Raw genomic sequence first — 25,239 nt, 5'->3', positions numbered from 1 at the left:
GCTCTTCTCGCTCGCCCTCCATCCCTGCTCCTGCACCGGTCTGCATCTCCCAGCAGAAGGCGCAGCCATGAATCCGTTATTCGGCCCCAATCTCTTCCTCCTACAGCAGGAGCAGCAGGGCCTGGCCGGGCCGCTGGGGGACCCACTGGGAGGTGACCACTTCGCCGGGGGAGGAGACTTGCCCCCGGCGCCTCTGTCGCCTGCCGGCCCTGCTGCCTACTCGCCACCCGGGCCGGGCCCGGCCCCGCCTGCCGCCATGGCCCTCCGCAATGACCTGGGCTCCAACATCAACGTGCTCAAGACCCTGAACCTCCGGTTCCGCTGCTTCCTGGCCAAGGTGCACGAGCTGGAGCGTCGGAACCGGCTGCTGGAGAAGCAGTTGCAGCAAGCGCTGGAGGAGGGTAAGCAGGGCCGGCGGGGCCTGGGTCGCCGCGACCAGGCCGTGCAGACCGGCTTCGTCAGCCCCATCCGGCCCCTGGGGCTGCCGCTGGGCGCCCGGCCGGCCGCCGTCTGCAGTCCGTCGGCGCGGGTGCTGGGCTCGCCCGCGCGCTCGCCGGCCGGCCCCCTCGCCCCCTCCGCGGCCAGCCTCTCGTCGTCCTCTACCTCCACCTCCACCGCCTATTCCTCATCGGCCCGCTTCATGCCCGGCACCATCTGGTCCTTCTCGCACGCCCGCCGGCTCGGGCCGGGACTGGAGCCCACTCTGGTGCAAGGACCTGGCTTGTCGTGGGTGCACCCGGATGGGGTGGGCGTCCAGATCGACACCATCACCCCCGAGATCCGCGCGCTCTACAACGTGCTGGCCAAAGTGAAGCGGGAGCGGGACGAGTACAAGCGGAGGTAGGGACTGGGAAGTGGGGACAGGGACCTGTGTCGTGCCACTCACAACCAGCTGGGAGTCGGTGTGGGTTCCTAAGAATGTGGGGTGAAAAGAATGAGAGTAAAGTTTGTGCTGTATAATGAGGAGCCTGGAACGAATTGGATTCCGGGGACTAGAATCCTTAGAGAATGCAGAAGCCCCACTCGAGACAGGAATAAAGACATTGGGAGCAGAACACTGGGCGATTCCTACTTTTCCGGCTTGTTCTGTGCCATCCAGGCTTAACTGCGGGCTTTGTGATGTGTGAAAGGTACTGAGTCTGAGCCCTACCAGTCTCAGCCCTGGAGCAGTTTAGTGATATAAGCTTCAAAAGTAGGAGGCAAGGATATAGTGTACATTGGGGAGACTAAATTGAGTGAAAATGGAAGGGGGTAATGACGAAGGGGCTGCACCCTGCAGTGAGTGATTCTTTCACAGCCCAGGGTTTCTTAAAGAATATTGATGGAAACCAGGTACCTGCTCTGGTTTCATAGGAAAAACCCCGGGACCTCAAGCCATTGCTTGAATAGGTCAACAAAGTGGGAAAAGAAAGAGTAAAGGAATTCCCTAGGGTAAGGGTGGAAAGCAGAGCTGATGGGGAATCTCTGGCAGTATAAAGCCCCAGCTGTGGAGGGAGAGTGGAGAGCCAGCAAGGAACTGAGCAGAAAGAAGCTGGGATACAGACACTCCCTAGGACTTCGAGGTGGTGGGGCGGGCCCAGTGCAGTCTGTGGATGAAGATTTGGCTGAGAAAAGCTGGGCCCCAAGGGGCGAGGGGAAGGGATGTGATGCCAGGAGTGCTGGCTCTATACCAAGAGGATTCCTTAGGTGGTTGATAACCAGGCTGAAAGGACAGGAGTGAGAGCAGAGGTAGTGTCTTGCAGACTCCGACCCATGGCATGGTTGAGGAGGAAGGTGGTGACAGTCAGAGGAGACTTTGGTTTGGGGGCCTCCGGTCTCATCTCAGCTCTTAGGACCCCTTGTGGGCAGGCCTGGAAAGTATCTATGCAGCCCAGTGTAGCAGGGGTTCAGCACTGGGTGAGGATTGGCCGAATGTTCTAGGAAATGACTGCTGGGTTGCTGGGGAGACCTTCAGGGATCTTACCCTGCTGGAGTCTGCCAGATCACAGATTAGCAGGCTTTCCGAGTCCGAGTCTTGTCCTCATGCTTCCTGAGTTGCGTCTTGGGCGTTTCAGTTGCCCTGAAATCATTACTCAGGTGCCACCCAGAACCAGCCTGCCGTGCCCCTGCAGGAGTTAACTGCCACACTCAGCAGTGGAACAGGCACAGTTCTGGAATGTATCCATAACCACAGGAACAACTGCTGTTCTCAGGAACTTTTTTTTTTTAACTGAAGGAGTGTTTGTCCTTGATCCAGCTGTCCAGGGCAGGAAAGAGTTATTCCTTGGAGACCGATTAGCTCATCACTCTGCAGCACACTGCTGTGTAAAGGGCTGTAGCTAGGCTCGGATGGTACGTGACACTGGCAGTGACTCTTCTTCCACCCCAGATCCCCTGCCCTCATTCTGGTCTCTTTATAGCAACACTGTAACTCCTGTCTTCCGCCTGGAAGGCCTGGGATGGCTTGAGCACTAAACTGGGAGGTAGCTAAAGGCTTCCTGGGTTCTATTTTCAGCTCCCCTGCCTTGTGTGTGACCTTTTTTTGAGCCCCCATTTTTCCAACATAGGAATGGTCCCTGATTTCTCTCTTCAACTCAGGGATACAGTTTTTTGGAATAGAGGTGTTTGGTCCATGCAGAATGCATGGAAATCGCTCAAGGTCTGCCCATATTAAGGGAACCTTGTAAGTGAGACCAGATGGAAGTGGAGGTCAAAATGAACCTGTTTGTGTGAAGTCTGGCTGGAGAGCAAATAGAATTGTAGTGGGCTCCCAGATGATCCATTTTCAGATTTTTTACCCTGTAAGATTTCATTAAGCTTAACCTTTAGCTACTGTCTTACTTAAGCTTCTTCCGGGCTTCGCTGAGCTCACCGTCAGGCAGCCCCTCATGCCCTCCTTCACGCATCTTGTTCAGGGTTAGCATGCCCTTGACAGGCTTACTGTCTTCCTCCAGGGACTTGTGGGCTCCAGGGCATGAGGGCACCACAGTTCATGCCTTCATATTGTAGATGAAGAAACCAAGACCCAGAAAAGATAAGGGTCTTAGCTAAGAAAACATATAACCTGATGTGACCAGGCCCCTTACTGGCCTGACTGCGTGCATGAGAATGCCAGGGGGAAGGGGAGAAGCACATATGAGACCCACAGGGAAGGGGCTGGGAGCCAGGCAGGCTGGGAGCCGGGCTTTGTGGGGAGCCAACAGAGTGGTGGCTGGGCTGGCTGCCTCCTCCTGCTCTGGCCAGCAGGGAGGGGCAGCCGAGGTGATGTGGAGGAGTTATTATTAGGAGTACTGCAGTGCGGCTGTGAGTGAGGAGATGGGACCCAGAGGCTGACATAGGAAGGAAGATGGAGGGGAGGCGAGGAAAGGGCTTAACCCTACCAAAGCTGTCCGCTTAGATTTCCATTTTCTTGCTGTCTTCCTAGCCCCTTCCTAACCACCTATCTTATGTTGAAGTTTCTCTCTTGGTGCAGTTCCCCTCCTTTCTCAGGCTGATGGAAGTGATGAGCTCACAGGAGCAGGGTCTGAGATGTGCGCTATGCCAGCCAGGTGCGGGGCAGGTCCTAAGCAGTGCATTGCCCCAGCTTCCATCTCTGATGGAATGGAATATGCACCACCTGCCATGGCCGATGACATGTGACAAAGCTGGCTCTGGGAAGCGTGCACTACCTAGCACCCTGTGCTGTGGCCCAATGTTGTCCAGACTGCTGCGGTCTTAGTCTCTGAATTCTGGGTCCCGGGAGAGGCTGCTTCTAGTGCTCATCCACTGTACTCACTGGGCCCCTTTACATACTCTGCTTTCCCACTGGGTTTGAGTGCTAGTAACCTCAGGCTCGTGTGTCCACTGCTGTCATGTTGCCGGGGAACTTCTGGCCTCTGAGCCAGGTCCGTCACCTCTCTGTGGCTCACTTAGAGGAGGCTCTGGGTGGGCAGTTTCTGGAGCTTGTGGGGAAGGACTTTGAGTGTCTCCTATCAGGCTCTTGACCCACTCTGTTGATACAGTGTGTATCCTGCAGATGCTTTTACAGGGTTAAATGATACCACAAGAGGCAGGGCAGCGGGCTCGACGAGCTCTGTTCTGGTGCGGGCAGGAGGCGGGAGCCCGGATCTGTGCGACTGAAGGTGGGAGACTGGGCTGGGTGGACCTGGTGGTCTGGTGTGGGCAGGAGGTGGGTGATGAGACCAGCCAGGCAGTTGGATGAGCTGGGGCCTGAGCGGGGATGGGTGCCGCAGAGGACCGGAGCTGCAGCAGTTGCTCAAACAGAGCTCCTGGTGTGCGACCAGGAGGTTCTGGGAAGGCAGCTGGCGAGCTTGACGCCCGTCAGGAAGCACGGAGCCACGCAACAGCTGCAGTTGGCCACCGGCTGACTGGGCAGGCATTCCCATGCCCTGCTCCTCCCCATCTGGGGAACCAGAACTGGGGTCTGAGGCCTGAACCAGAGAGGTGGGGACAGGGAGCCACGGGGGCAGGGAAGGACTCTGTCCCTAAGCTCTCTCGGCCCTTCCCTGTCTGTCAGGTGGGAAGAGGAGTACACGGTGCGGATCCAGCTGCAGGACCGTGTAAATGAGCTCCAGGAGGTGAGGGTGGTGCCCCACTCACTGCCCGTGCTTCCCTGGGTGCCCCTGTCTGGCCACAACCCTGGCATCATCTCCCTGTCCCTCCTTGTCATCTTTACCTTCTTCCTACCTCAGCAGTGCCACTAACATCAGGGTTTCTCCCAACTTCAGGAAGCCCAGGAGGCTGATGCCTGCCAGGAGGAGCTGGCACTGAAAGTGGAACAGTTGAAGGCTGAGCTGGTGGTCTTCAAGGGGCTCATGAGTAACGTGAGTGCAGCTCCAGGCTTCCCTGAGGGTCAGCGTGAGGCTTCTCAGGCCAGAGCAGCAGGCCCTTCTAGAGTTGGCCTGTTGGCGTCCTATCCACGCCTCCTCCCCTTCTCTTTGCTCCCCTTCCCTTTTCCCCTAGCCACCCCCAACTCCAGAGAAAGAGAAGGAACAAAAGTCTTGGTGTTGCGTCTCAGAGGTGGTGCAGCTTCTGAGGGCCTGGGGTTACAGAACGGTTAGTGAGTGGCTTCTGGGGTGGAGGCTCTGTGGCTGGCTCAGGGGACCCTGGGCCAATTCCTCAGCCTCTGAGGCCTCACCTTTGGTGTGGGGAAAGAAAGGCGTGCCCTCTGCAGGAGTATTGTGAAGGTGATCATGTACTTAGGACAGTGCCCGGCACGCAGCCTTAGCTGCAAGAGTGTTAGCTGTTGTGATTATTACAGTCCTTTCTCCACGCTTATAATTCCCAGGAGTCTCTTTCTCTCTGGGAATCTACGTTCCAGGAGGATGAGAACTGCTGATCCAGGGATCCCCTACATGTCCTAGGGAGCCCCTCCATGTCCCAGGCACTGGCCATGCCCTCCAGGGCTTCCCTTTGGCCAGGGAGCAGTGGTCGGAGCTGCCATGCCCAGCATATTCACACAGTGCTGTGGGGAGGCCACTGCCACCCAGGAAGAGGGGTGCATTCAGCTCAGGGAGACTCCATGGAAGAGGCACTGGTGCAATGTGGTGGGAGGATGAGGACCTTGCCAGGCCTTATTCGTCGTTGTCTGGAGAACTGGGTGTCTCCTCACTGTTCCCTGTGTTCCCTGGACAGAACCTGTCGGAGCTGGATACCAAGATCCAGGAGAAAGCCATGAAGGTGGATATGGACATCTGCCGTCGCATCGACATCACCGCCAAGCTCTGTGACGTGGCTCAGCAGCGCAACTGCGAGGACATGATCCAGATGTTCCAGGTGAGGATGAAGCTGCCTCCGCTCTCAGGGGTGGGTGGGGCAGGTGGATGCTTCCTCGGTGGCTGGCCCGGACGCAGGCCCTGCCTCCCACTTGGGGAGCCTTATCCTGGCACCTGGGGCCCTTGCGGGGCTAGGCTGGGGGGCAAGGAGCAGCGTCAGGAGGGCCATTGTGGAAGCTATCTCTAACGCCGTCTCTCCCTTCCCCCTCTCTCTCCTCTGTCTGCTTCCTCTCCTCTCTTCCTCTCATCTTCTCTCTTGCTTCCTCCACAGAAGAAGCTGGTTAGTTTGATCTCACGCAAGCTTATTAATGTCCCAGTCCCAGTTTCTAAGCTGCCTGGGCCTCCTGGCCCTCAGTTTGGGCCCGCTGGGCTCTTCAGCACAAGATTTTTTTCTCCCCTTTCTCTTTTCCTTGCTCTTCCCCCTTTTTCTCTCTCTCTCTCTCTCTCGTTCTCTTGACTGCATTTCTTTCTTTCCCTTCTCCCCCGGCTTTCCAGATCTGGATGTGATTCAGGTTCTCCTTTGTACACATTGCACCCTCATCCTCCTTGCAGCCTAAAGCTTTTTTTTTTTAGTTGAGTCATTTAATGAAAAAGGCTTTTTTTACAAAAAAAAATTCCTCTTGAGCCGTCATGCATATCTGACGGAACAAGCCCTTCCTCCCTCGTCTGACCGCTCTCTTTCTCTATTTCTTCTTGTTCTGCCTTCTCAGTCTGCAGCCCTGGCCCCCGCTGTGTGTCTGTGTGTCTGGCCCTTGGTGACTGTCCGTGTTTCTGTTCCTGTCATTGTAACTGTGACTTTTCTCTCTGTCTGCCCCACCCTTCCTGCTGGTTCACGCTTCTCCCCCCTTCCCGTCCTCTCTGCCCGGCCTCCCGCTCCCGCCCTTTCTCCTCATGCACCCGGCCTCGTCTCTGTAGTCTCTGCACTTGTCTCCCATTAAGGTCCCATCCATGGGGGGGCGGAAGCGGGAGCGCAAGGCTGCCGTCGAGGAGGACACCTCCCTGTCCGAGAGTGAGGGGCCCCGCCAGCCTGATGGGGATGAGGAGGAGAGCACAGCCCTCAGCATCAACGAGGAGATGCAGCGCATGCTCAACCAGCTGTGAGTCCGCAGGCCGCGCTCCCGCAGCACCGATGCCACAGCAGCCCAGGAGGCCGGAGCTCCCTAGTCCCCTGCCAGGACGAGGCTCCACCTGCCCTAACACCCGGGTTCCCTGTCTCTAGGAGGGAGTATGATTTTGAGGACGACTGTGACAGCCTGACTTGGGAGGAGACTGAGGAGACCCTGCTGCTTTGGGAGGATTTCTCAGGCTATGCCATGGCAGCTGCAGAGGCCCAGGGAGAGGTAACCTCTGCTCCCGGCCTCAGGGCCCTCTGGCTCTGCCTCCAGCCCGACGCCCGGCCTCCCTCCCTCCACTCCTCGCTCTGTCCCCCCGTGTGGCTGTCATCCTCTACCTGCGTCTCCCCACTTCCTTGATCCTTTTGCTTTTCTTTCTCCAGTTTCTTTAACCAGTCTTTCTCTCTGTCCCCCCGACTTGGCCTGTGGAACGTGCCCCATCCCATCCCTCCCTGGCTGGCCTCCCTCGCTTCCCTTTGTACTCCAGCAGCAGGAAGACAGCCTGGAGAAGGTGATTAAAGATACAGAGTCCCTGTTCAAAACCCGGGAGAAGGAGTATCAGGAGACCATTGACCAGATAGAGGTAAGGGCAGGGGCAGAAGCCCGGGCACAGTGTCGCAGAGGGTTTTGAGTGGGGCTGCAGGCACAGTGGCCTCATTCCTCCTAAGGGACCTTAGAGACCAGGATCTCGGGAGGAGTGGCCTCTCAGCTGTAGTCCTTCTGGTGGGCTCTGAAGACTCTGGAAGCAGACAGATGTGGGTTCAAATCTCAACTCTGTCACTTACAATCACTCTGAACTTGTAACAAGTTACTTGTTCCCTCTGAGTCAGTTACTTTCTTTTTTTCTTTTTTTTTTTTCTTGATACAAAGTCTCACTCTGTTTCACTCTGTTGCCTGGTCTGGAGTGATCCTCCCACCCCAGCCTTCTGAGTAGCTGGGACCACAGGTGTGCACTACCACACCCAGCTAGTTTTTAATTTTTTTCTTTTGTAGAGATGGGGGTCTCCCTGTGTTTCCCAGGCATGTCTTAAATTCTTGGGCTCAAATGATCCTCCTGCTTCAGCCTTTCAAAGTGCTGGAATTACAGGCATGAGCCATGTGCCTAGCCCCTGTACCCCTTCCTCCCTCCCTTTCCTTCCTTCCTTCCTTCCTTCCTTCCTTCCTTCCTTCCTTCCTTCCTTCCTTCCTCCCTCCCTCCCTCCCTCCCTCTTTCTTTTCTTTTCTTTCCCCCCTCCCTCTCTCCTTTCTTCCTTTTCTTTCTTTCTGACATGATCTTGCTGGCCTCAAACTTCTGGGTTCAAGCAGTCTGCCCAATTTGGCCTCACAAAGTGTTTGGATTATAGGCATGAGCCTCTGTGCCCGGCCTCTTTATTTGTAAAATGAGGAATTTAATAAAACTTCCCCTATAGGATTGTTTAGAAGATCAGATGAAATAATGCACATATAGAGCTTAGGGCAGTGTCTGGCTCATAGTGAGTGTACCGTGGTGGAGACTGTTTTATTATTAACACTATCAGTGCCGTAGCACTCAGAGATGGACTTGGACATTCCTGTTTCTTCCACTCACTCAGCCTTTGAGGTAATAGAAATCTCCAGGCTTTTTCTCGAGCCTTGAAATACCTTCTAGAGGTACCTAGAGGCAAGTGGCACCTAAACTCAACCTAGAGGTACCTAGAGGCAAGTGGCACCTTAAACTCCAGGCTTTAGGAGCTGCAAGAAGGATTTGTGGAACCACAGAATGGAGGTTGCTGTGGGAGGAGGGATGGACGGGATGCCTGTGAGCTCTCCTGCCCTGGTGAGATGGTCGTTTCTGTATGCTCTGACTGGAGGAGAGGCCTGGTGCCTTCTCTGACTCTCAACCTCTCTTCAAGCCCATGTGGCGGATTCATACCATAGTCCCCCCTTAACTGCGGGCACCCGCCAGTGGATGCCTGAAACCACAGATAGCCCCGAACCCCTGGTAGCTTGGGTGTTTCCGTCCATGTTTCCCACCTACACGTTCAGTGCCTTTTCTATCCTAGCTGAGCACTTTGCATGCACTGTGGCAGTAATCTTTGCAGTTCGAGGTGTGACAGAAAAACTGGCACAAATCTGTTTTTCCTTCTTTACAATTTCACAGATAGGAGATTCATTCTTACTATAGAGCTTAGTAACCTCAGCGTAGGATTCTTTTTCTTATTAAGTTGAAAAGTTTTACCTTTTCACTTAATGGGAGCACATTCTGGCTTCTCTTTGGCATATCCAAATTACCAGCATCACTACTCTTGTGCTTTGGGGCCATTATGAAGTAAAAATAAGGGTTCCTTGAACACAGGCACTGTGATACCGTGACGGTCAGTCTGATCTCTGAGAGGGCTACTAAGCAGGCAGTGTAGACAGTGTGGATCTTTGGGACAGAGGGAGGGTTCACGTTTTGCGCTGGAGAGAGTGAGGTTTAGTAGAGATGGGGAGTCTCCATTTTGGTTAGGCTGGTCTCGAACTCCTGACCTCGGGTGATCCGCCTGCCTTGGCCTTCCAAAGTGCTGAGGTTATAGGTGTGAGCTACCGTGCTCAGCCTAGCCTGAGATTTTATCAGGCCACTCAGAACAGCGTGCAGTTTAAAACTTAGGAATTGCTTACTTCTGGAATCTTTGATTTAATATTTTCAGATCAAGGTTTACCTCGGGCACCTGAAGCCATAGGAAGTGAAGCAGTGGATAAGGAGGGAGCGGCTTTACCCTTACTGCTCTCACACTGGATGTGTTTGAGAAGGAAGTTGGGAAGTTATTTTTCTACATACTCATTCTCCCAACACACATCAAATTGTCCTGCTCCTGCAAGCAAACCTGGTTTTCTTGGCCAGGTAGATGAGGTTTCCTGGATTTGTGCTGCTACCTAAAGACACGGCAAGGGAAACCAATCGTCCCCACTCTCCTGTCTACCCGGCTCTCTGTTTCCTCCCTCCTGCCTGACCTGATTCTCGCCTCCCTCTTTTGGTTGGTGGATTTAAGGTCTGGTGTTTTCATTGTGCCTTCAACCAAATAGGGGCCTTTGCGCAGCCATCTGCATGAAGAAGAGAGCTCGGGCTGCCATCTCTCCTTAGTCTCCCTGGACCTCAAGTGCCCAGTGTAAAACACGATCCGAATGAATGAAAAGAATATCCTAAATGGAGTCATGCCTTTTAAGCTATTTTCTGCTGGGCACAGTGGCCCTCCCCTGTAATCCCAGCACTTTGGGAGGCCAAGGCAGGCGGATCACTTGAGATCAGGAGTTCAAGACCAGCCTGGCCACCAACATGATGAAACCCTGTCTCTACTAAAAATACAAAAATTAGCCAGGTGTTGTGGTGGGTGCCTGTAATCCCACTTATTTGGGAGACTGAGGCAGGAGAACCGCTGGAATCAGGGAGGCGGAGGCTGCAGTGAGCCAAGAATGCTCCACTGCACTCCAGCCTGGGTGACAGAGCGAGACTCTGTCTCAAAAAAAAAAAAAAGCGTGTTTTCAAGTCATCTGATCCCCTCTTTCTCCAAGTACAGTGACTTCAGGGCAGCAGTCCCCAACCTTTATGGTACCAGGGACTGGTTTTTTGGATGGCAGTTTTTCCACTGACCTGAGTGGGGAATGGTTTCAGGATGATTCAAGCACATTATATTTGTTGTGCACTTTATTTATTTATTTTATTTTTGAGATGGTGTCTTACTCTGTTGCCCAGGCTGGAGTGCAATGGCACGATTTCGGCTCACCGCAACCTCCGCCTCCCTGGTTCAAGCAATTCTCCTGCTTCAGCCTCCAGAGTAGCTGGGACAACAGGCTCGTGCTGCCACACATGGCTAATTTTGTATTTTTAGTAGAGACGGGGTTCTCCACATTGGTCAGGCTGGTCTTGCTTGAACTGCTGACCTCAGGTGATCTGCCTGCCTTGGCCTCCCAAAGTGCTGGGATTACAGGCGCCAGCCACCATCTTGGTCTGTGCACTTTATTTCTATTATTACATTCTTGTTATGCAGTTAAAATGAAATAATTTTCAGCAAAAAAATGAAATAATTATACAAGTCACCATAATGTGGAATCAGTGGGAGCCCTGAGCTTGTTTTCCTGCAACTAGACAGTCCTGTCTGGGGGTGACAGGAGACAGTGACAGATCATCAGGCATTAGATTCTCATAAGGAGCATGCAGCCTAGATCCCTCACATGCACAGTTCACAATAGGGTTCCTGCTCCCTTGAGAATCTAATGCCGCTGTGGATCTTACAGGAGACAGGGCTCAGGCGGTAATGCCAGTGATGGGGAGCAGCTGTGAATCCAGATGAAGCCTCTCTCACTTGCCCACTGCTCACCACCTGCTGTTGGGCCTGGTTCCTAACAGGCCACAGACAGGTACTGGTTTGTGGCCTGGGGGTTGAGGACTTCTGCGTTAGGGGAACCTTTAGGGGGACTTGCTGACCTCAGGAATACCCAAGGTACCTTTATCTTTGTGACCTTTTGTCTCAGGGTCACTAAGATGGAGCAAGGACCAGTTCCTCTGGTAAATCCACTGCCCAGAGTGGTGGGAGGGAGGCAGTTCTTCCCACTCCTCCTCACCTCTCTGTCTCCTCCCATCTCACCCCCAAGTCTGGTCACACAGCGAGCCTGCAGTTTTCGAGGTAGCTTATCAAGGACATCTCCTGACTTGCACGTTCATCTCCTGACCGCATTCCCGCTGTAAATTTGTGAATTAAGTGGGGACATAGAATATGCAGACTACTGGTGGCAATACAAGGCTGGCCTTGTATTTCAGTAGAATATATTTGGTTCATTTCCTTCTCCCTAGTCTCCCTGAGTGATCGTTCCGGAAGCCAGCCCCCTGCACTCTGGCTTTTCTAAGGTAGAGGAATTGGGGTATAGGCAGCTAATCTGAGGAAGAGCTGGTAGCACTGTGTTTTCTCCCTGGGCTGAACAGTCACTGTGTCCTGCTCCTCCCGCTACTGTGGCAGCCAAGCCTGCCACTAGAGCTGTCCCCACTAGGGCTTCTCACCCACCCAGCTGCCATCTCACCCCACATGTCAGTGTCCTGACCATTACTGTTGTCTGGCCCTGTGGCCTGTTTCCTTCTTTCTCTAAGTTCCCACCACCTCTGTCCAATCCAGATGATCACAGCTGGCACCCTCCCCGTCCTCTTGCTCAGGCAGTCACAAAGGTCACCTCCAGGCAGTTTCATTTGTCCTCACCTTATGGCCCTTGCCCTTTGTACCCAAACCAAAGAGAGGCAGTCACTGTGAACAGAGGCACTGTGAACCCCACCTACTAACCCCGATGGCCCTGCCTGCCCCGCCACAGCTGGAGCTTGTGCCGCCTGGGCCCTGCCTCCGTCTGCCTCAGAGCCTGGGCTGCAGAATGGGCTCTGGGAGGGAGATTGCATTTCTTTGATTCTGAGCCCCATGTTTTTCACATGTGACATTTCTGAAGTCAGGACACATCTCAGAATCAGTGGCACATGGGAGTCTTCCTTTTAGTGTTTGAAAATGGCTTTTAGGTGAGAAAATAAAGTGATGGGAAGACGATTGGGCCCCTTTCAGCAATGAGCCAGGCTTCTTGTATGCCACAGGTCTCATGGGCACTTCACAGAGTGAGTTAAATCCCGTCGAGGTCTGGGTCTGCAGGGATGAGGAAGACCCATCGCTAACCTGTAAATGAGCTCACAGTGCAGTTAGCACAGCACAGTGGATGAGGGGTGAGCTGAGCCCAGCAGGAACCCATGTGGCCCTGGGGGCCTGTGGATCTGCTCCATCCGCCCACACCGACTTTCAACGCCACTCATCACTCTGAATGCAGCCTGCAGCAGTACCTTTACATTCCTCCATGGGCAGAGGGTTCCAGGAAAGTCAGAGGAAATAATGTATTTGGTGCCTTCTGCCTCGGTCTGACTTATTTTAAAATCAGCCTTCAGCAATGGCTGCCTGGGCTCCCGGCCCAGCCACTGCCCTTGATGTGTTAGCCTCCTGGCGGGGAGGACAGAGGCACTGTGAACCCCACCTACTAACCCCAATGGCCCTGCCTGCCCCGCCACAGCTGGAGCTGGCCACAGCCAAGAATGACATGAACCGGCACCTGCACGAGTACATGGAGATGTGCAGCATGAAGCGCGGCCTGGACGTGCAGATGGAGACCTGCCGCCGGCTCATCACCCAGTCCGGAGACCGGTAGGCGCCTCCCCTGAGGTCTGGAGCCTTCCAGTGGGACGCAGGGAGGAGAAAGGGTGGAATGCAGCCCCGAAGACCCTCAAGCAGTAACTGGGTCACATCTTGGTGTGGGGCTGCCCTTTGGGAGTCACTTGGTGTGGCTGGCCCAGACCCACAGCTCTCTCCCCCTTGGCAGTTGGTGTCCATTCATGGCTGAAACCTCCCAAGGCCATCAGCTCTGGTGGTTCCTCTGGTTAGAGGCAGTTTAAAAACTGGCAAGAAGAGGCCAGGTGCGGTGGCTCACGCTTGTAATCCCAGCATTTTGGGAGGCCGAGGTGAGTGGATCATAAGGTCAGGAGTTTGAGACCAGCCTGGCCAACACAGTGAAACCTCGTCTCTACTAAAAATACCAAAAAAAAAAAAAAAAAAAAAAAAAAAAAGCACCTTTAATCTGAGCTACTTGGGAGGCTGAGGCAGGAGAATCCCTTGAACTTGGGCGGCAGAGGTCGCAGTCAGCCAATATTGCACCACTGCACTTCAGCCTGGGCAACAGAGCTAGACTCCATCTCAAAAAAAAAAGAAGGAAAAACCAAAAAAACTGTCAAGAAAGAGAAGAGAAGTAGGGGCAGGTTTTTTTGGGGTGTGTGTGTGTGACACGAAGTCTTACTTTGTCACCAGGCTGGAGTATAGTTGCCCAATCTCGGCTCACTGCAACCTCGGCCTCCCGGCTTCAAGCAATTCCCCTGCTTCAGCCTCCAGAGTAGCTGGGAATACAGGCTTGTCCCACCACGCCCGCAAGCCGTGTTTTAGTAGAGATGAGGTTTCACTATGCTAGGCAGGATGGTCTCTTATCTCCCGACCTTGTAATTCCCCCCCGCGCCTCCCCCACCCGCCCACCCGCCTCAGCCTCCCTTGCTAGGATTATGGGTGTGAGCCACCGCACCTGACCTCAGCCTCTTGAGTTCCCAAGACATAGGCAGGGCCCATTTCCCAGTCAGGGTGGGTTGGAAAGAGTTCCCTTTCTGCTGCCCTCCTGCTGCCCCGCCCTTGCCTCTGGTGCTCCTCACCTGCTGCCAGAGGATGAGGTGGCAGGAAGAGGAGTGCCGACTTCAGGATTCCTGCCTGCCCCAAGGTTGACAACTGGTGTTTTTTTCTAGAAAGTCTCCTGCTTTCTCTGCGGTCCCGCTTAGCGACCCGCCGCCGCCGCCGCCAAGCGAGACTGAGGACTCAGATCGCGATGTCTCATCTGATAGCTCCCTGAGATAGAGACCTGACTCCCCCTTGCACTCCCTGGCCCGAGATCCTCCCAGCCGGGAGCTCAGCGAGGCAGAGGGCGGGGCTGCACAGAGGGGAGCATCACTTGCACCACTGCGCGAGGCCTGGCCGCTGGGGACTGGGGCGCTCCTCCCTCGGGCTTCCTCCTAGGTCTTGGCTTCTCTTGGGCTCTGGGGTGTCTGGAGCTAGGCTTGGCCCTGCCCTTCAGGAGCCATTTCCACCACAGTTGGGGCTCTCCTGCCTTCATGTATGGGTCTCTGCTACTTCCCCATCTTTAAAATGCTGCCAGAGTGATTACAGACCCTCACTTTGTCCACGTGTCAGGAATGTGAATGTAGGACCTTTCCTCCATCACTGTTGTCTGGAGCCGGCTCACTGTCTTCCGCACTGGTGCTAACTGGCCCAAGTACTGGAGTGGAATGAATGCAGCTGGAGGCCAGGCATGGCCACTGTAGCACACACAGTTGGAGAGGGCTTCCGTCCGTTAGTGTGGAGGGCATTGGGGCTGGCCGGGGCACCCTGTCCCTGCTTGTGGTTCATGTGCTCATGCTGTCCACCTGTCAGGTGGAATACATGTGGCTGTGGCCTTCTCATGGAGGTGCCGTGCTTTAAAGAGGCCTTAGTGCCCGGGATGGGCACAGTATCTTGAAGGGAGGTGGGAGCTCTTGCTCTCCTGGTCACTGCAGAATGACAGAGAAGGCAAAGAAGCTCTGTGCATGCGTGCGTGTGTGCGTGCGCGCTGGCTTAGGGTCTCAGTTTCTTTTAAGTATCAGCTAAAGATGTCTGTGTCTGTCATACAGAGACCAACAGGCTCAGTGTATGACTCAGAAAAGCCTGGAGAAACTGGGGAGATGTGATTCATAACGCCTCCATATAGGAGGCTGTGCTAAGCTGACATTCGAATGGATTCTTTAATAATAATGCAACTGGCAAGTATCTTTGGTGTTACTGTTTCAAGCACTTCCTAATATTAACTAGTTTGACCTCTGAGGTAGGTACTTTTTAATTTTTTTGAGATGGAGTCTCACACTCTTGCCCAGGCTGGAGTGCAGTGGTGTGGCCTCAGCTCACTGCAGCTGGGACTACAGGTGTGTGCCATCATGCCTGGCTAAACTTTGTTTCAGTAGAGATGGAGTTTCAGCCAGGCTGGTCTCAAACTTCTGACCTCAGGGGATCCACCCACCTTGGCCTCCCAAAGTGCTGGGGTTATAGGCGTGAGCACTCTGCCCAAAGCAGGTCTCAGCTCCATGCCTTGCCCCTACCCAAGCTCCCCCTAACACACAGTTCATCGTCCTCTTAAACTGTATGAGGTGGGCATTAACCTTACGGATTTTTAAAAATTACATAGTGCTTACCATCTTGGGCATAGATTTTAAGTACTTAGTTTACCTAGATGAATCCTGCTGAAGCCCTTGGGGCTGGCCACAGTCACATCCTTGTTTTGCAGATAAGGTACAAGGGCACAGAAAGCAAAGAGCCCTTGCTCAAGACCTCACAGCTGTGGAGGCCAAACTGGAATTGCCCAGTCGCCATCAGAGCCCAGTGTGAGCCCTGACTTCTTCCGCCAGCCAGTCACCCTCCCTGAGGTTGCCCAAAGAATAACTTCTTCCATGTTCAGCCAACAGCAGATAGCCTAGGACTGGAGCAGGGAGAGAACAAAGGCTTGTTCTCTTAAGCGGTGGTGCCACCTTCCTGTAGCACTCAGACCTCTGAGCAGGAAGCCGATGGTTCTTGAAACAAGCAAGGCTGTTTGGAGGCCCTACCCTCAATTTGAGGGTAATGTACCAGGTCCCTTGTAGCAAGAATGTCTCACCTTCCACCAACCCAGCTTCCCTCCCCTCTGCCCTAGACAGGATAAGACAGGACGAAGAACTGGCTGAGCACAGGGGACTTTATTGATGGTACACGACAAGGTGGGGCTCCCTAGGCCCCTCCTTCTTCAAGGGGTCTGCATGGAAACTGTGAGGAGGGGCAATTCGGTGTGGTGAGGGACTCAGTGTGGCAGGGACTCCCCAGGAGTGAGGGCCTCTTTTCCTCTCGTGCTCTCGCTGGGGCTGGTGGTCCAGGGGTCTTATTCCTTGGAGGCCATGTGGGACATGAGGTCCACCACCCTGTTGCTGTAGCCAAATTCATTGTCATACCTAGAAGATGAAGAGTTGTTAGGGCCTTTTTCTGAGCCGCCCACCAGAGGGCGTCAGACCCCACATCACTTTTTAAGAGCCTAACTCCAGCCCTAGCCACATACCAGGAAATGAGCTTGACGAAGTGGTCGTTGAGGGCAATGCCAGCCCCAGCATCGAAGGTGGAAGAATGGGTGTCGCTGTTGAAGTCAGAGGACACCACCTGGTGCTCAGTGTAGCCCAGGATGCCCTTGAGGGGGCCCTCCGACGCCTGCTTCACCACCTTCTTGATGTCATCATATTTGGCAGGTTTTTCCAGGCGGCAGGTCAGGTCCACCACTGACACGTTGGCAGTGGGGACACGGAAGGCCATGCCAGTGAGCTTCCCGTTCAGCTCAGGGATGACCTTGCCCACGGCCTTGGCAGCGCCAGTAGAGGCAGGGATGATGTTCTGGAGAGCCCCACGGCCATCACGCCACAGTTTCCCGGAGGGGCCATCCACGGTCTTCTGGGTGGCAGTGATGGCATGGACGGTGGTCTGGAAGAGAAAGTGAGGCCCTGCAGAGCGCTCCCCATACCACCCCTCTCCCTCCCTCCCCACCGTGGATGGAAATGATGGGAGAGCCAGTCCCCAGAACCCCCCAACCCCCAGGGTTGTATGTCCTGGCAGGGAGGAGCCAATTCTGGATGAGAAAGGCAGGAGCATCAGTCCCATTTGGCATCTCATACCATGAGTCCTTCCACGATACCAAAGTTGTCATGGATGACCTTGGCCAGGGGTGCTAAGCAGTTGGTGGTGCAGGAGGCGTTGCTGCAAAGAGGGAGGAGGGGCAAGTTAGGGGAGCACGTCCACAGGGTGCCAGGCTGGCTGCCTCTCCACTGGTCCTGCCTTCCTCACCTGACGATCTTGAGGCTGTTGTCATACTTCTCATGGTTCACGCCCATCACGAACATGGGGGCATCAGCAGAGGGGGCAGATATGATGACCCTTTTGGCTCCCCCCTGCAAGTGAGCCTAGAGCAGAGAAAGTAAATAGACAGTTACAAACCTGGGTTCTGCCTCTGCAGGGCTGAGTCAACTTCCCCTCCTGTGGGCCCTCGTGCACTCACCCCAGCCTTCTCCATGGTGGTGAAGACGCCAGTGGACTCCACCACATACTCAGCGCCAGCATCGCCCCACTTGATTTTGGAGGGATCTCGCCTTTGGGGGTGGGGGGGGAGACAGGGACAGGACCGTATTGAGAGACATGAGATTACCATATACCCAAGGGGGGCACACCATTCTAGCTGCCTCCCCAAAGCACATTTCTTCTGTTCTGTCTTCCACTCACTCCTGGAAGATGGTGATGGGATTTCCATTGATGACAAGCTTCCCGTTCTCAGCCTTGACAGTGCCATGGAATTTGCCATGGGTGGAATCATACTGGAACATGTAGACCTGGGGAACATGTGAGGGTATGAAGGGGCTGCCCATCAGCCAGGCAGCTCCTCCCACACCAGCTTTGGGGCAGCACTCACCATGTAGTTGAGGTCGATGAAGGGATCATTGATGGCGACGACATCCACTTTACCAGAGTTAAAAGCAGCTCTGGTGACCAGGCGCCCGATACGACCAAATCTAGGAGACAAGAAGGCATGAGGAGGGGAGGGTTCTCCAGGGGGTGTGAGCGGCCCTAGGCCACCTCCCCATTAAGAGGGTGAATGCAGCATACTCTTACCCCTAGGAGGGCCCGAACCTCATCTCCCTTGAGCTTGCCTGCCAGGGTGGCCTAGCTTTACAGCATGGCTCCAAATGAAGGTGCCGCTGCTGCCCAACACCCCCAGTCATGGGAAGCCCTTCTCAGAGAAGTGGTCATGTGGGGCACTGCCACCCACAGCCTGGGCACAAGCTTAGCACATGGCATTCATCACCCCACTATGCCCCAGGAATACTTGCTGCTGCCTGGCTCAGCTTCAGGCTGCACCCTTTAGGGAGAAAACACTTGTACAGTCAGCATCAACAAGCTCAAAGGGCAGGAGTAAAGGTCAGAAATTAACTGGACAGGGCAAGCTCACCCCCTTCTCTAAGCCCCTCCTATAAAAGGGACAGAGATGAGGAAAAAAGCTGTTTTTAACCCCCCTAGTCCCAGGGCTCTGATTTGCCATGTTTCCTGTCCTTCCTAGCTCTTTTCCAGAAATCAGGCGTGGGAGCAACAGGTATGTGTATGTGCGTGGGAAGAAGGGGATGGGAGAGAACCCAAGCCCAGGCCCCCAGCTACACAGAAAGGTCAGCAGCTATATTTAACCTCAGACCAGGGTGCAGTGGGAGATCTGGTTTCTGGAAGACGGAATGGGGAAAAGGGCAGGTTTCCCAAGGCTCCGGGACACCCAATCCATTCGGTGACATTTACAGCCTGGCCTTTGGGGTCGGGTCAATGGTAGGCTGGCAGGGGAAGAGCAGGGCCATGAGGTGAGCGGGCACCGCAGGATGGGGCCACCGCCAGAGGGACCATTTGCGGTGGAAAAGTCCTTTTCCAACCCCATACATGACTCAGCTCCCCCGGCTAGGCACCAAGCTACAGCCACACCTCTGGGGGGAGGGAACACAGGAGGACGACCTCTATAAACCCACTTCTTTGATTTACCAGAGAATGATCTAGGAAAAGCATCACCCAGAGGGGACATCGGGCTTGCGGGTCTGTGGTCCGCAAGCCTTGCTCCACCTGACTTCCCCGGCACAGGCGACTCCACCCACCGAGGCAGAAGTGTTGGGTTAGTCACTGGCAGAATTTCCTAACGGTGGCCCATTCATTTCCTTCCCGGTTGCAACATGGCGCCCGCTCTACCGCAGGGCGCAGCCTCCGGACAGGGATGCACCCGCTGCGCACTTAGCATCCCGGGGCCTGCGGTGCCAGAGGCCGTGGGGGAGGGGCTCCTCTGCAACACGTGACCCCGCAGAGCGCGAAAGAAAAGAAAGCAGCCCCAGCTAGGGGTCCGGGTCGGAAGGGATTCCGGGCGGGCGTGGGGACCTCCGGTTCCTGGGGATGAGAGCAGGAAGCCTCCGGGCAGATGGCGCCGCAGGGGCGGAGCTGCACAGGGCGCTACAGCTTGGGTCCGGGGCTCCGCCAGGTCCTAGCGCTGACCTTCAGCTCTCCTTGGCGGGGGCATAGCCACCCCACCCCCATGCGACTGCAAAGACTCGGAGCCCGCGAGACTCGTGGACGCAATTCGGGGACGGCTGCAGCCCAGGGCCCCCAAGCCACCTGCAAACTCACCCGTTGACTCCGACCTTCACCTTCCCCATGGTGTCTCAGGGATGTGGCTGCGCGGAAGGAGAGGACAGTGAGGGCCAAGCGGCAATGGCCAACGCCCACGCACCCCCCCCCCCCCCCCGCTTCAAGCCTCCATGCCCAACCAGCGCCGCAACACGTCCTCCGCACACCTCTGCAATGCGGAGGCCGCCCGGGCCCGCGCCCGCGCCCACCCCGCAGCGGCGCAAACACACACGGCCCGCGCCCGCCCCTGCCGCCCTCGGGCCGTCCCGAGCCTCCCGTGGTCCTCTCCGCCGGTCTTCACCTGGCGATGGGAGACAAGATGCGGCTGTCTGTCGAACAGGAGGAGCAGAGAGCGCAGCGGGAGGATGCGGGCTGAATTTATAGGAACGGGGGGCGTGGCAGCAGGCGGTGACTCAAAACCCGCCTTCCGCCCGGCTCAGCCAGTCCCAGCCCTAGGGCTCGAGGCCTGAGCTACGTGCGCCCGTAAAACCGCGAGTAGTCGGGCCCGTTTTCCCCCCCTCCCCCCAGCAGCTGCTTGGTTCAACTGGGCACTCACCAAGCGTGTGGGCCCCGGCGGAGAGGGGGAAGGGACTGAGATTTGGCCCGATGGGAGTTGATCAGTGCTGGTTCCCAGGACTGGACTGTGGGCAGGCAAGAGATTAGGGAGTCGAGGACCGGGGCCCTGGGGAGCCAAGGACGTTAACCTTTCACGCACGGATGAAACAAGAGGACTTTGGGAGCGACTGAGATGGGGAATTGGAGCCAAAGCCCAGCACAGCTCGCGGCTGCACGCGGCCGGCCCCCTCCCCTTTCTTTCAAAGGCTGAGAGGTGGGAAAGTTGAGGAACTTCTCCTCGAGGCTCTGCGGTAGTGACACCAGAAAGCTGAGGCAAAGGCCTAGGAGGTCCGTGGGCCTTGGCGGGCTCTTCCCAGCCCCTCCTCCCCCTCCCCATCTCCTGGCTTCTCTGGGACCGAGGCCTGGGCTGGGCACTGGGCGGTGGGGACCTGGAAAGGAAGGAGGCTCGGGAGGCGGCTTGAGGGGGAGGTTTCTGCACGGAAGGTCACGGTGTCCTGCAGCCCTGTAGCCTGGACCTGATAATTACGGCAGACAAACCAGGCCCTGTGTGCACCGGCGGTTCTCCCCGGGCTGTGGCAGAGGGGGAGGACAGGATGGCTGCCACAGGCCTCCCACAGAGTTACTCCTGGAAACCTGTGGGCTGTGCTGCCCAGGGTGAGAGACAGTGTCCCTTTCACTCCATCCAGCCCCGGGCGAAGAGCGGGACGTGAGGGCGGAAGTCCCTCCCCTCCCTGGAACGTGCAGGCAAGCCGGGAGCCAGGAACGCCCCTTCATTGCCTGCGCCGGGGGGCGGGGGCGGGGGAGGGGGAGGATATTGAGGGCAGGGTGAGTCAAGAAGAGGGAAAAAGTGGTCTTGGGCACACGGTGGGAAGAGGCCCCCTGCCCCTTCACACCGGGGATCCATTCCCCTCCTAGGAGGGTAGAGGGCCAGGTTTGTGAGTGTTCGATGGAAGGGTGCAGAACACTTGGAAGGATTTGAAGGGGGTGGGGTGGCCTTAGCCCATCAGCAGGTGCCTGGGAGGGGGGATCCGGGCCTTTTTGCTGGCCCAGCGTAACCTGACACCAGCCCCCTGCCCTTCTAGCTAAAAGCTGGTTGCTAAGTTTAGCCGGCCTGGTGATAATCTTTGCTTAAAAGGCACGCACAAGACTCCAGTCCCTGTCCCTGCCTTTCTGGGATTGCCTTCCCTCCTTAGGACCCAGAGCCAGGCTGTCCTTGTCTGGCTGCCACTGGCATGGTTGGTGTGGGCTTTTCACGATGATCACCCAGAGCAGACTAGCAAGAGCAAGGCAAGAGGGTCCCTGGTGGTGGAAGGGGTGGGATGGAGGAGTGGAAGAAGCCCCATCTCTGAACCTCTGACTCAGCTATTCCTGCAACCAGGACCATTAACCCTTTCCTATCAAGAGCCTTAAGACCACCTCCATGCCCCTGCGCCACCCAAGCATGATTCCGAGGCGCCATCTTCCCCTTTGCCTCATGCTTGTCATTTTTCATTACTGTCCTCTCCTCCCCGCAAAAGAGGGAGCTCAGTGCCCAAGGAGCACTACTGACGTAGCATGCTGTTGTCATGACAGCAGAGGCACCAGGCACCAGTGTGGTCACGACAGCCTGCTCACAGCCTCCCATTCTAGGTGACTCAGCAGAGAAGACTTGGGGCGCTGGAAAGGGGTGGGTAGGCTTCAGGGGGCAGCCTGCCCTGCAGCATAGCCCTCGTCCCCTGCAGACCTGGGAAGTTAGGAGTGCCAGGAAACAAGACCATGTCTCCTGCACAGCTGGAGGGGATCATGATCTGACCTTCCACCAGCCTGGCCCCGTCTGCTGCCAACATTTGGAGATGGAACTGAGAAAGGAAAGGTGGCAGTGACGGCTAGGAAACTCATCTGCGATCCCGGGACAGGCCCTAGGACTCCGGGCTCACTCATCTCTCTCCGGACTGCTAACACTCCCTGCTGCATGAAATCTGGGCTAATGTGAAATATGAAATAAAGATAAGCTTAGAAAAAAATGTCTAAAATTATATAAAAGCATTTATTCATTAGAAAACAAGGAGATTGGCAAACATACATTCCAAAGGGAAAGCAGCTCAGCACAGTTCAGTTAGGCTAATTTAAGAGAAAGGCCTTGCATTTTAAAGACTGTATATATTTTTTTTTAAAAGGAGACGGACAAGTATTTTACAAGGGGCACAGAATTAGAATTCCAGGTCACCGTACAAGATACCCTGCACAGGGAGGTCAGGAATGGGCAAGGCCACTTCTAGGATATGAGCCTGCGAGCCGATGCTCTGAGTATGGGGGTTGTTTTCTTGGGTGTCTCCTCTTCTGTCATCTCTGCTGAAAGATCTATGCAAAGAATTAGAGGAATAAGAAAAAGCTGAGTCACGAAGATGGTGAAAAATAGATTTCAGAGAACAATTGTACGCCCCACTGCAGAAATAAAATCCAAGCTGTACAGGGGAGGCCCTTATGGGGCGTGGGGCAGAGCATCTACAAGCGGCCCCCACAGCAGGTCCTATGGAAACCAGCTCTCCACACCCTAGCTGTGTGCCTTCGGGGCGGCGGACGTGCGGGGGCATCATACCTTCCTCACTGGACTCATCACTTGAGAAGACAATTTTGGGTTTCTTTTTAGAAGCTCGCTGCTGGGTGTTTGGATGGCGACGGGTGGTACGGCGGGGCTCTGGTGTGGCAAAGTCACCGTCTGAGGCTGCAGAAGGCAGAGGCTGGTGCCTAGAAACTAGAAAAGGTAGAAAGATATGATTTTCAAAAGAAATTTAGAAATGAATGCTGCAGGAGGGAAGGGCGCGGTCTGGTCTTGCCAGCACAGGCTGCCTTACGTACCAGTGGATGATTTCTTGGCTGACGGGGCTCTCTGGCTACCTGTTTGGCTAATCTCAAGCTCCTCAATTCCATCCAAACCTCTGGTATGACAGGCCCTAAGCTTCTGCTCAAATTCATCTATTATGGCCTGGAGGGAGAAGAGGAGATTAAGAGCAGGCCTGAAAACAGTTACTACTCTTTTTTTTTTTTTTTTGAGACAGTCTCACTCTGTTGCCCAGGCTGGAGTGCAGTGGCACGATCTCGGCTGAGTACAACCTCTGCCTCCCGGGTTCAAGTGATTCTCCTGCCTCAGCCTCCTGAGTAGCAGGGATCACAGGCACCCACCACTATCCCCAGCTAATTTTTTGTGTTTTTAGTAGAGACGGGGTTTCACCATGTTGGCCAGGCTGGATTTGAACTCCTGACCCCATAATTCACCTGCCTCGGCCTCCCAAAGTGCTGGGATTACAGGCGTGAGTCACTGCGCCTGGCCACAGTTACTTCTATGATTAAAAAGAAACAAGGCCATGAAAGACATGGAGGGCCTTGAATGCACATTGCTAAGTAAAGGAAGCCAGGCTGACAAGGCTCCATACTGTCTCTTTCCAATGATACAGTCTGGAAAAGACAAAGCAATGGTAGCAGTAAAAAATCAGTGGTTTCCAGGGGTTGTGGGGAGAGAGAGATACACAGGTGGAGCACGGGATTTTTAGGGCAGTGCAACTCTTCTGTATGGTACTGCAATGGTGGATGCATGTCATTTCATGTGGTGAACCCCAGTGTAAACCATGACTTTGGGGGAGATGATGTGTCCATGTAGGTTCAACTGTAACACATGGACCATCCTCGTGCAGGATACCGAAGGTGGGGAAGGCTGTGAGGTGTAGGATCAAGGAGTAGATGGGAACCCCCTGTACTTTCTGCTCAATTTTGCTTTGAACCTAAAACTGCTCTGAAAAAGAAAGAAAATCTATTAAAAACAAAGAAGAATTGGATGAGATGCTGCTTTGGTTGTGTTTTTGGAATTTAAAAAAAAGAATTGGGCTGGGCACAGTGGTTCACGCCTGTAATCCCAGCACTTCAGAAGGCGGAGGTGGGTGGATCACAAGATCAAGAGATCGAGACCATCCTGGCCAAAATAGTGAAACCCCATCTCTACTAAAATATAAAAATTATATTTTTATATAATATAAAATATAAAATTGAGCATGGTGGCGCGTGCCTGTAGTCCCAGCTACTCGGGAGGCTGAGGCAGGAGAATTGCTTGAACCCTGGAGGTGGAGGTTGCAATGAGCTGAGATCATGCCACTGCACTCCAGCCTGGTGCCTGGCGACAGAGCAAGACTCTATCTCAGAAAAAAAAAAAAAAAAGAATCAGAGACAGAAAGATCTGGTCTTGGGTCACTCTGGCAATTTGGTTGCAACCAAGCTGGGGATAAGTAGGATGCGAGCGCGACTCCAAGAGCCAGGACGGTGCCCAGGGTCAGCAGACGTGGGGACCCAACAGGCGCTGAAGTGTCCGGGCTGCTCACCTTGCCGTCAGGCTTGGCCCCACGTCGCAGCCTGCCCACAACTGACAAGAAAGCACTGAAGATGGACTCATCTGACAGTTTGTCTCCAAAGCAGTCAAAATTGTCAAGCATCTTGCGGAGGCCTCGCTCTGTGAGGGGCAGCTGTGACACACAGTAGGCCAGGTCCCGCTGCTGCCGCTCAGTTCTGCAGATAGGAAGGGCTTTATGAGGAACTGTGAGATGCAGCTAGCAAAGGCTCAACCTGCCCCCTCAGCCTCCCCAGTCCCAGGGATACCATGGGGAGAGCAGGGGGCAGACCGACGGGGTGGGGACAGGCTTCTCTCAGCACAAAGGAGTCTCGGGGAGGGCAGCATACCGGGCTGTGCGGAATCGCTGACAGAGCTTTTCCACCAGGCTCTCTGTCTGCTTGTCCTTGGTTATGTAGGAGAGGAGCTGCCTGCAGGAAGGGGAGATGAGGATGTGTGATGGCCCAAGGTCAGCTCTCCTATCCACTAAGACCAACTCCGGACCCTCCTCAGCACCAGTCTGTCTTCTCTGACGTTCTCTGCCATGGCCCCTGCCTGCCTCACCACTCCCCTTGTCCTGTCCCATTAAGCAGAGAAGGACCCCCCACCTCAGGAATTTTCACTGTGAATGGAAATTAATAGGAACAGCTGCTATGTAG

At 55.0% G+C, this 25,239-nt stretch overlaps 3 protein-coding genes and 1 long non-coding RNA gene across 14 annotated transcripts in view; 2 read left to right on the top strand and 2 right to left on the bottom strand.

Annotated features, from left to right (window-relative positions):
• The first annotated feature begins 54 nt into the window (after positions 1-54).
• On the top strand, positions 55-15,213 carry IFFO1 (intermediate filament family orphan 1). 8 transcript variants are annotated; one of them, XM_035255523.3, is made up of 10 exons: positions 55-840; positions 4,496-4,556; positions 4,707-4,802; positions 5,614-5,754; positions 6,025-6,033; positions 6,669-6,850; positions 6,973-7,093; positions 7,353-7,448; positions 12,893-13,023; positions 14,160-15,213. In XM_035255523.3, exons 1-10 carry the CDS (start codon positions 68-70, stop codon positions 14,266-14,268), a joined length of 1,719 nt encoding a protein of 572 aa, XP_035111414.1. In that variant the 5' UTR covers positions 55-67; the 3' UTR covers positions 14,269-15,213. The 8 variants fall into 8 exon arrangements, with proteins under 8 accessions (XP_035111414.1, XP_078194837.1, XP_035111424.1 ...); XM_078338711.1 differs by lacking the exon at positions 6,025-6,033 and having other exon boundaries at positions 6,693-6,850; positions 7,356-7,448; positions 14,164-15,213; XM_035255533.3 differs by lacking the exon at positions 6,025-6,033 and having other exon boundaries at positions 6,693-6,850; positions 7,356-7,448.
• Positions 15,214-16,150: 937 nt separating this feature from the next.
• GAPDH (glyceraldehyde-3-phosphate dehydrogenase) lies at positions 16,151-20,940 on the bottom strand. 3 transcript variants are annotated; one of them, XM_078338714.1, is made up of 9 exons: positions 20,207-20,940; positions 19,651-19,697; positions 17,915-18,014; positions 17,728-17,834; positions 17,507-17,597; positions 17,296-17,411; positions 17,127-17,208; positions 16,523-16,935; positions 16,151-16,418 (listed from the first exon to the last, which is right to left on the bottom strand). In XM_078338714.1, the coding sequence occupies exons 2-9, from the start codon at positions 19,677-19,679 to the stop codon at positions 16,349-16,351; spliced, it is 1,008 nt and encodes a 335-aa protein (XP_078194840.1). In that variant the 5' UTR covers positions 19,680-19,697; positions 20,207-20,940; the 3' UTR covers positions 16,151-16,348. The 3 variants fall into 3 exon arrangements, with proteins under 3 accessions (XP_078194840.1, XP_054094045.1, XP_035111427.1); XM_054238070.2 differs by lacking the exon at positions 20,207-20,940 and adding an exon at positions 19,818-20,004; XM_035255536.3 differs by lacking the exon at positions 20,207-20,940 and adding an exon at positions 19,952-20,004.
• A 444-nt stretch (positions 20,941-21,384) lies between these two features.
• LOC108593102 (uncharacterized) lies at positions 21,385-22,229 on the top strand. Its single transcript, XR_013522640.1, has 2 exons — positions 21,385-21,513; positions 21,997-22,229. It is a non-coding gene; the product is annotated as an uncharacterized LOC108593102 (long non-coding RNA).
• A 4-nt stretch (positions 22,230-22,233) lies between these two features.
• NCAPD2 (non-SMC condensin I complex subunit D2) overlaps positions 22,234-25,239 on the bottom strand; it is a 32,971-nt gene continuing 29,965 nt past the window's right edge. For both annotated transcript variants that reach the window (XM_054238052.2, XM_078338705.1), the window contains 5 exons: positions 24,931-25,011; positions 24,576-24,759; positions 23,065-23,191; positions 22,805-22,960; positions 22,234-22,566 (listed from right to left, as the gene is read on the bottom strand). In XM_054238052.2, coding sequence (XP_054094027.2) covers positions 22,481-22,566; positions 22,805-22,960; positions 23,065-23,191; positions 24,576-24,759; positions 24,931-25,011 — 634 coding nt within the window. In that variant the 3' untranslated portion in view covers positions 22,234-22,480. The remainder of the gene's footprint in view (positions 22,567-22,804; positions 22,961-23,064; positions 23,192-24,575; positions 24,760-24,930; positions 25,012-25,239) is intronic.

This window comes from Callithrix jacchus, chromosome 9 (assembly GCF_049354715.1).
Source record: "Callithrix jacchus isolate 240 chromosome 9, calJac240_pri, whole genome shotgun sequence".
NCBI lineage: Eukaryota > Metazoa > Chordata > Mammalia > Primates > Cebidae > Callithrix > Callithrix jacchus.
The sequence above is the reverse complement of the archived record's forward strand: the minus strand, read 5'-3'. Positions and strand labels throughout refer to the sequence as shown.

Bases quoted from the DNA above. Each gene is read 5' to 3' on its own strand.
- IFFO1 (XM_035255523.3), top strand. From the start codon at position 68: ATGAATCCGTTATTCGGCCCCAATCTCTTCCTCCTACAGCAGGAGCAG. The intron at 4,557-4,706 runs GTGAGGGTGGTG...TCCCAACTTCAG, and splicing joins GTGTAAATGAGCTCCAGGAG to GAAGCCCAGGAGGCTGATGC. The intron at 4,803-5,613 runs GTGAGTGCAGCT...TTCCCTGGACAG, and splicing joins TCAAGGGGCTCATGAGTAAC to AACCTGTCGGAGCTGGATAC.
- GAPDH (XM_078338714.1), bottom strand. From the start codon at position 19,679: ATGGGGAAGGTGAAGGTCGGAGTCAACGG. The intron at 17,412-17,506 runs GTGAGTGCACGA...TCTCTGCTCTAG, and splicing joins CCACCATGGAGAAGGCTGGG to GCTCACTTGCAGGGGGGAGC. The intron at 17,209-17,295 runs GTGAGGAAGGCA...CCCTCTTTGCAG, and splicing joins AACAGCCTCAAGATCGTCAG to CAACGCCTCCTGCACCACCA.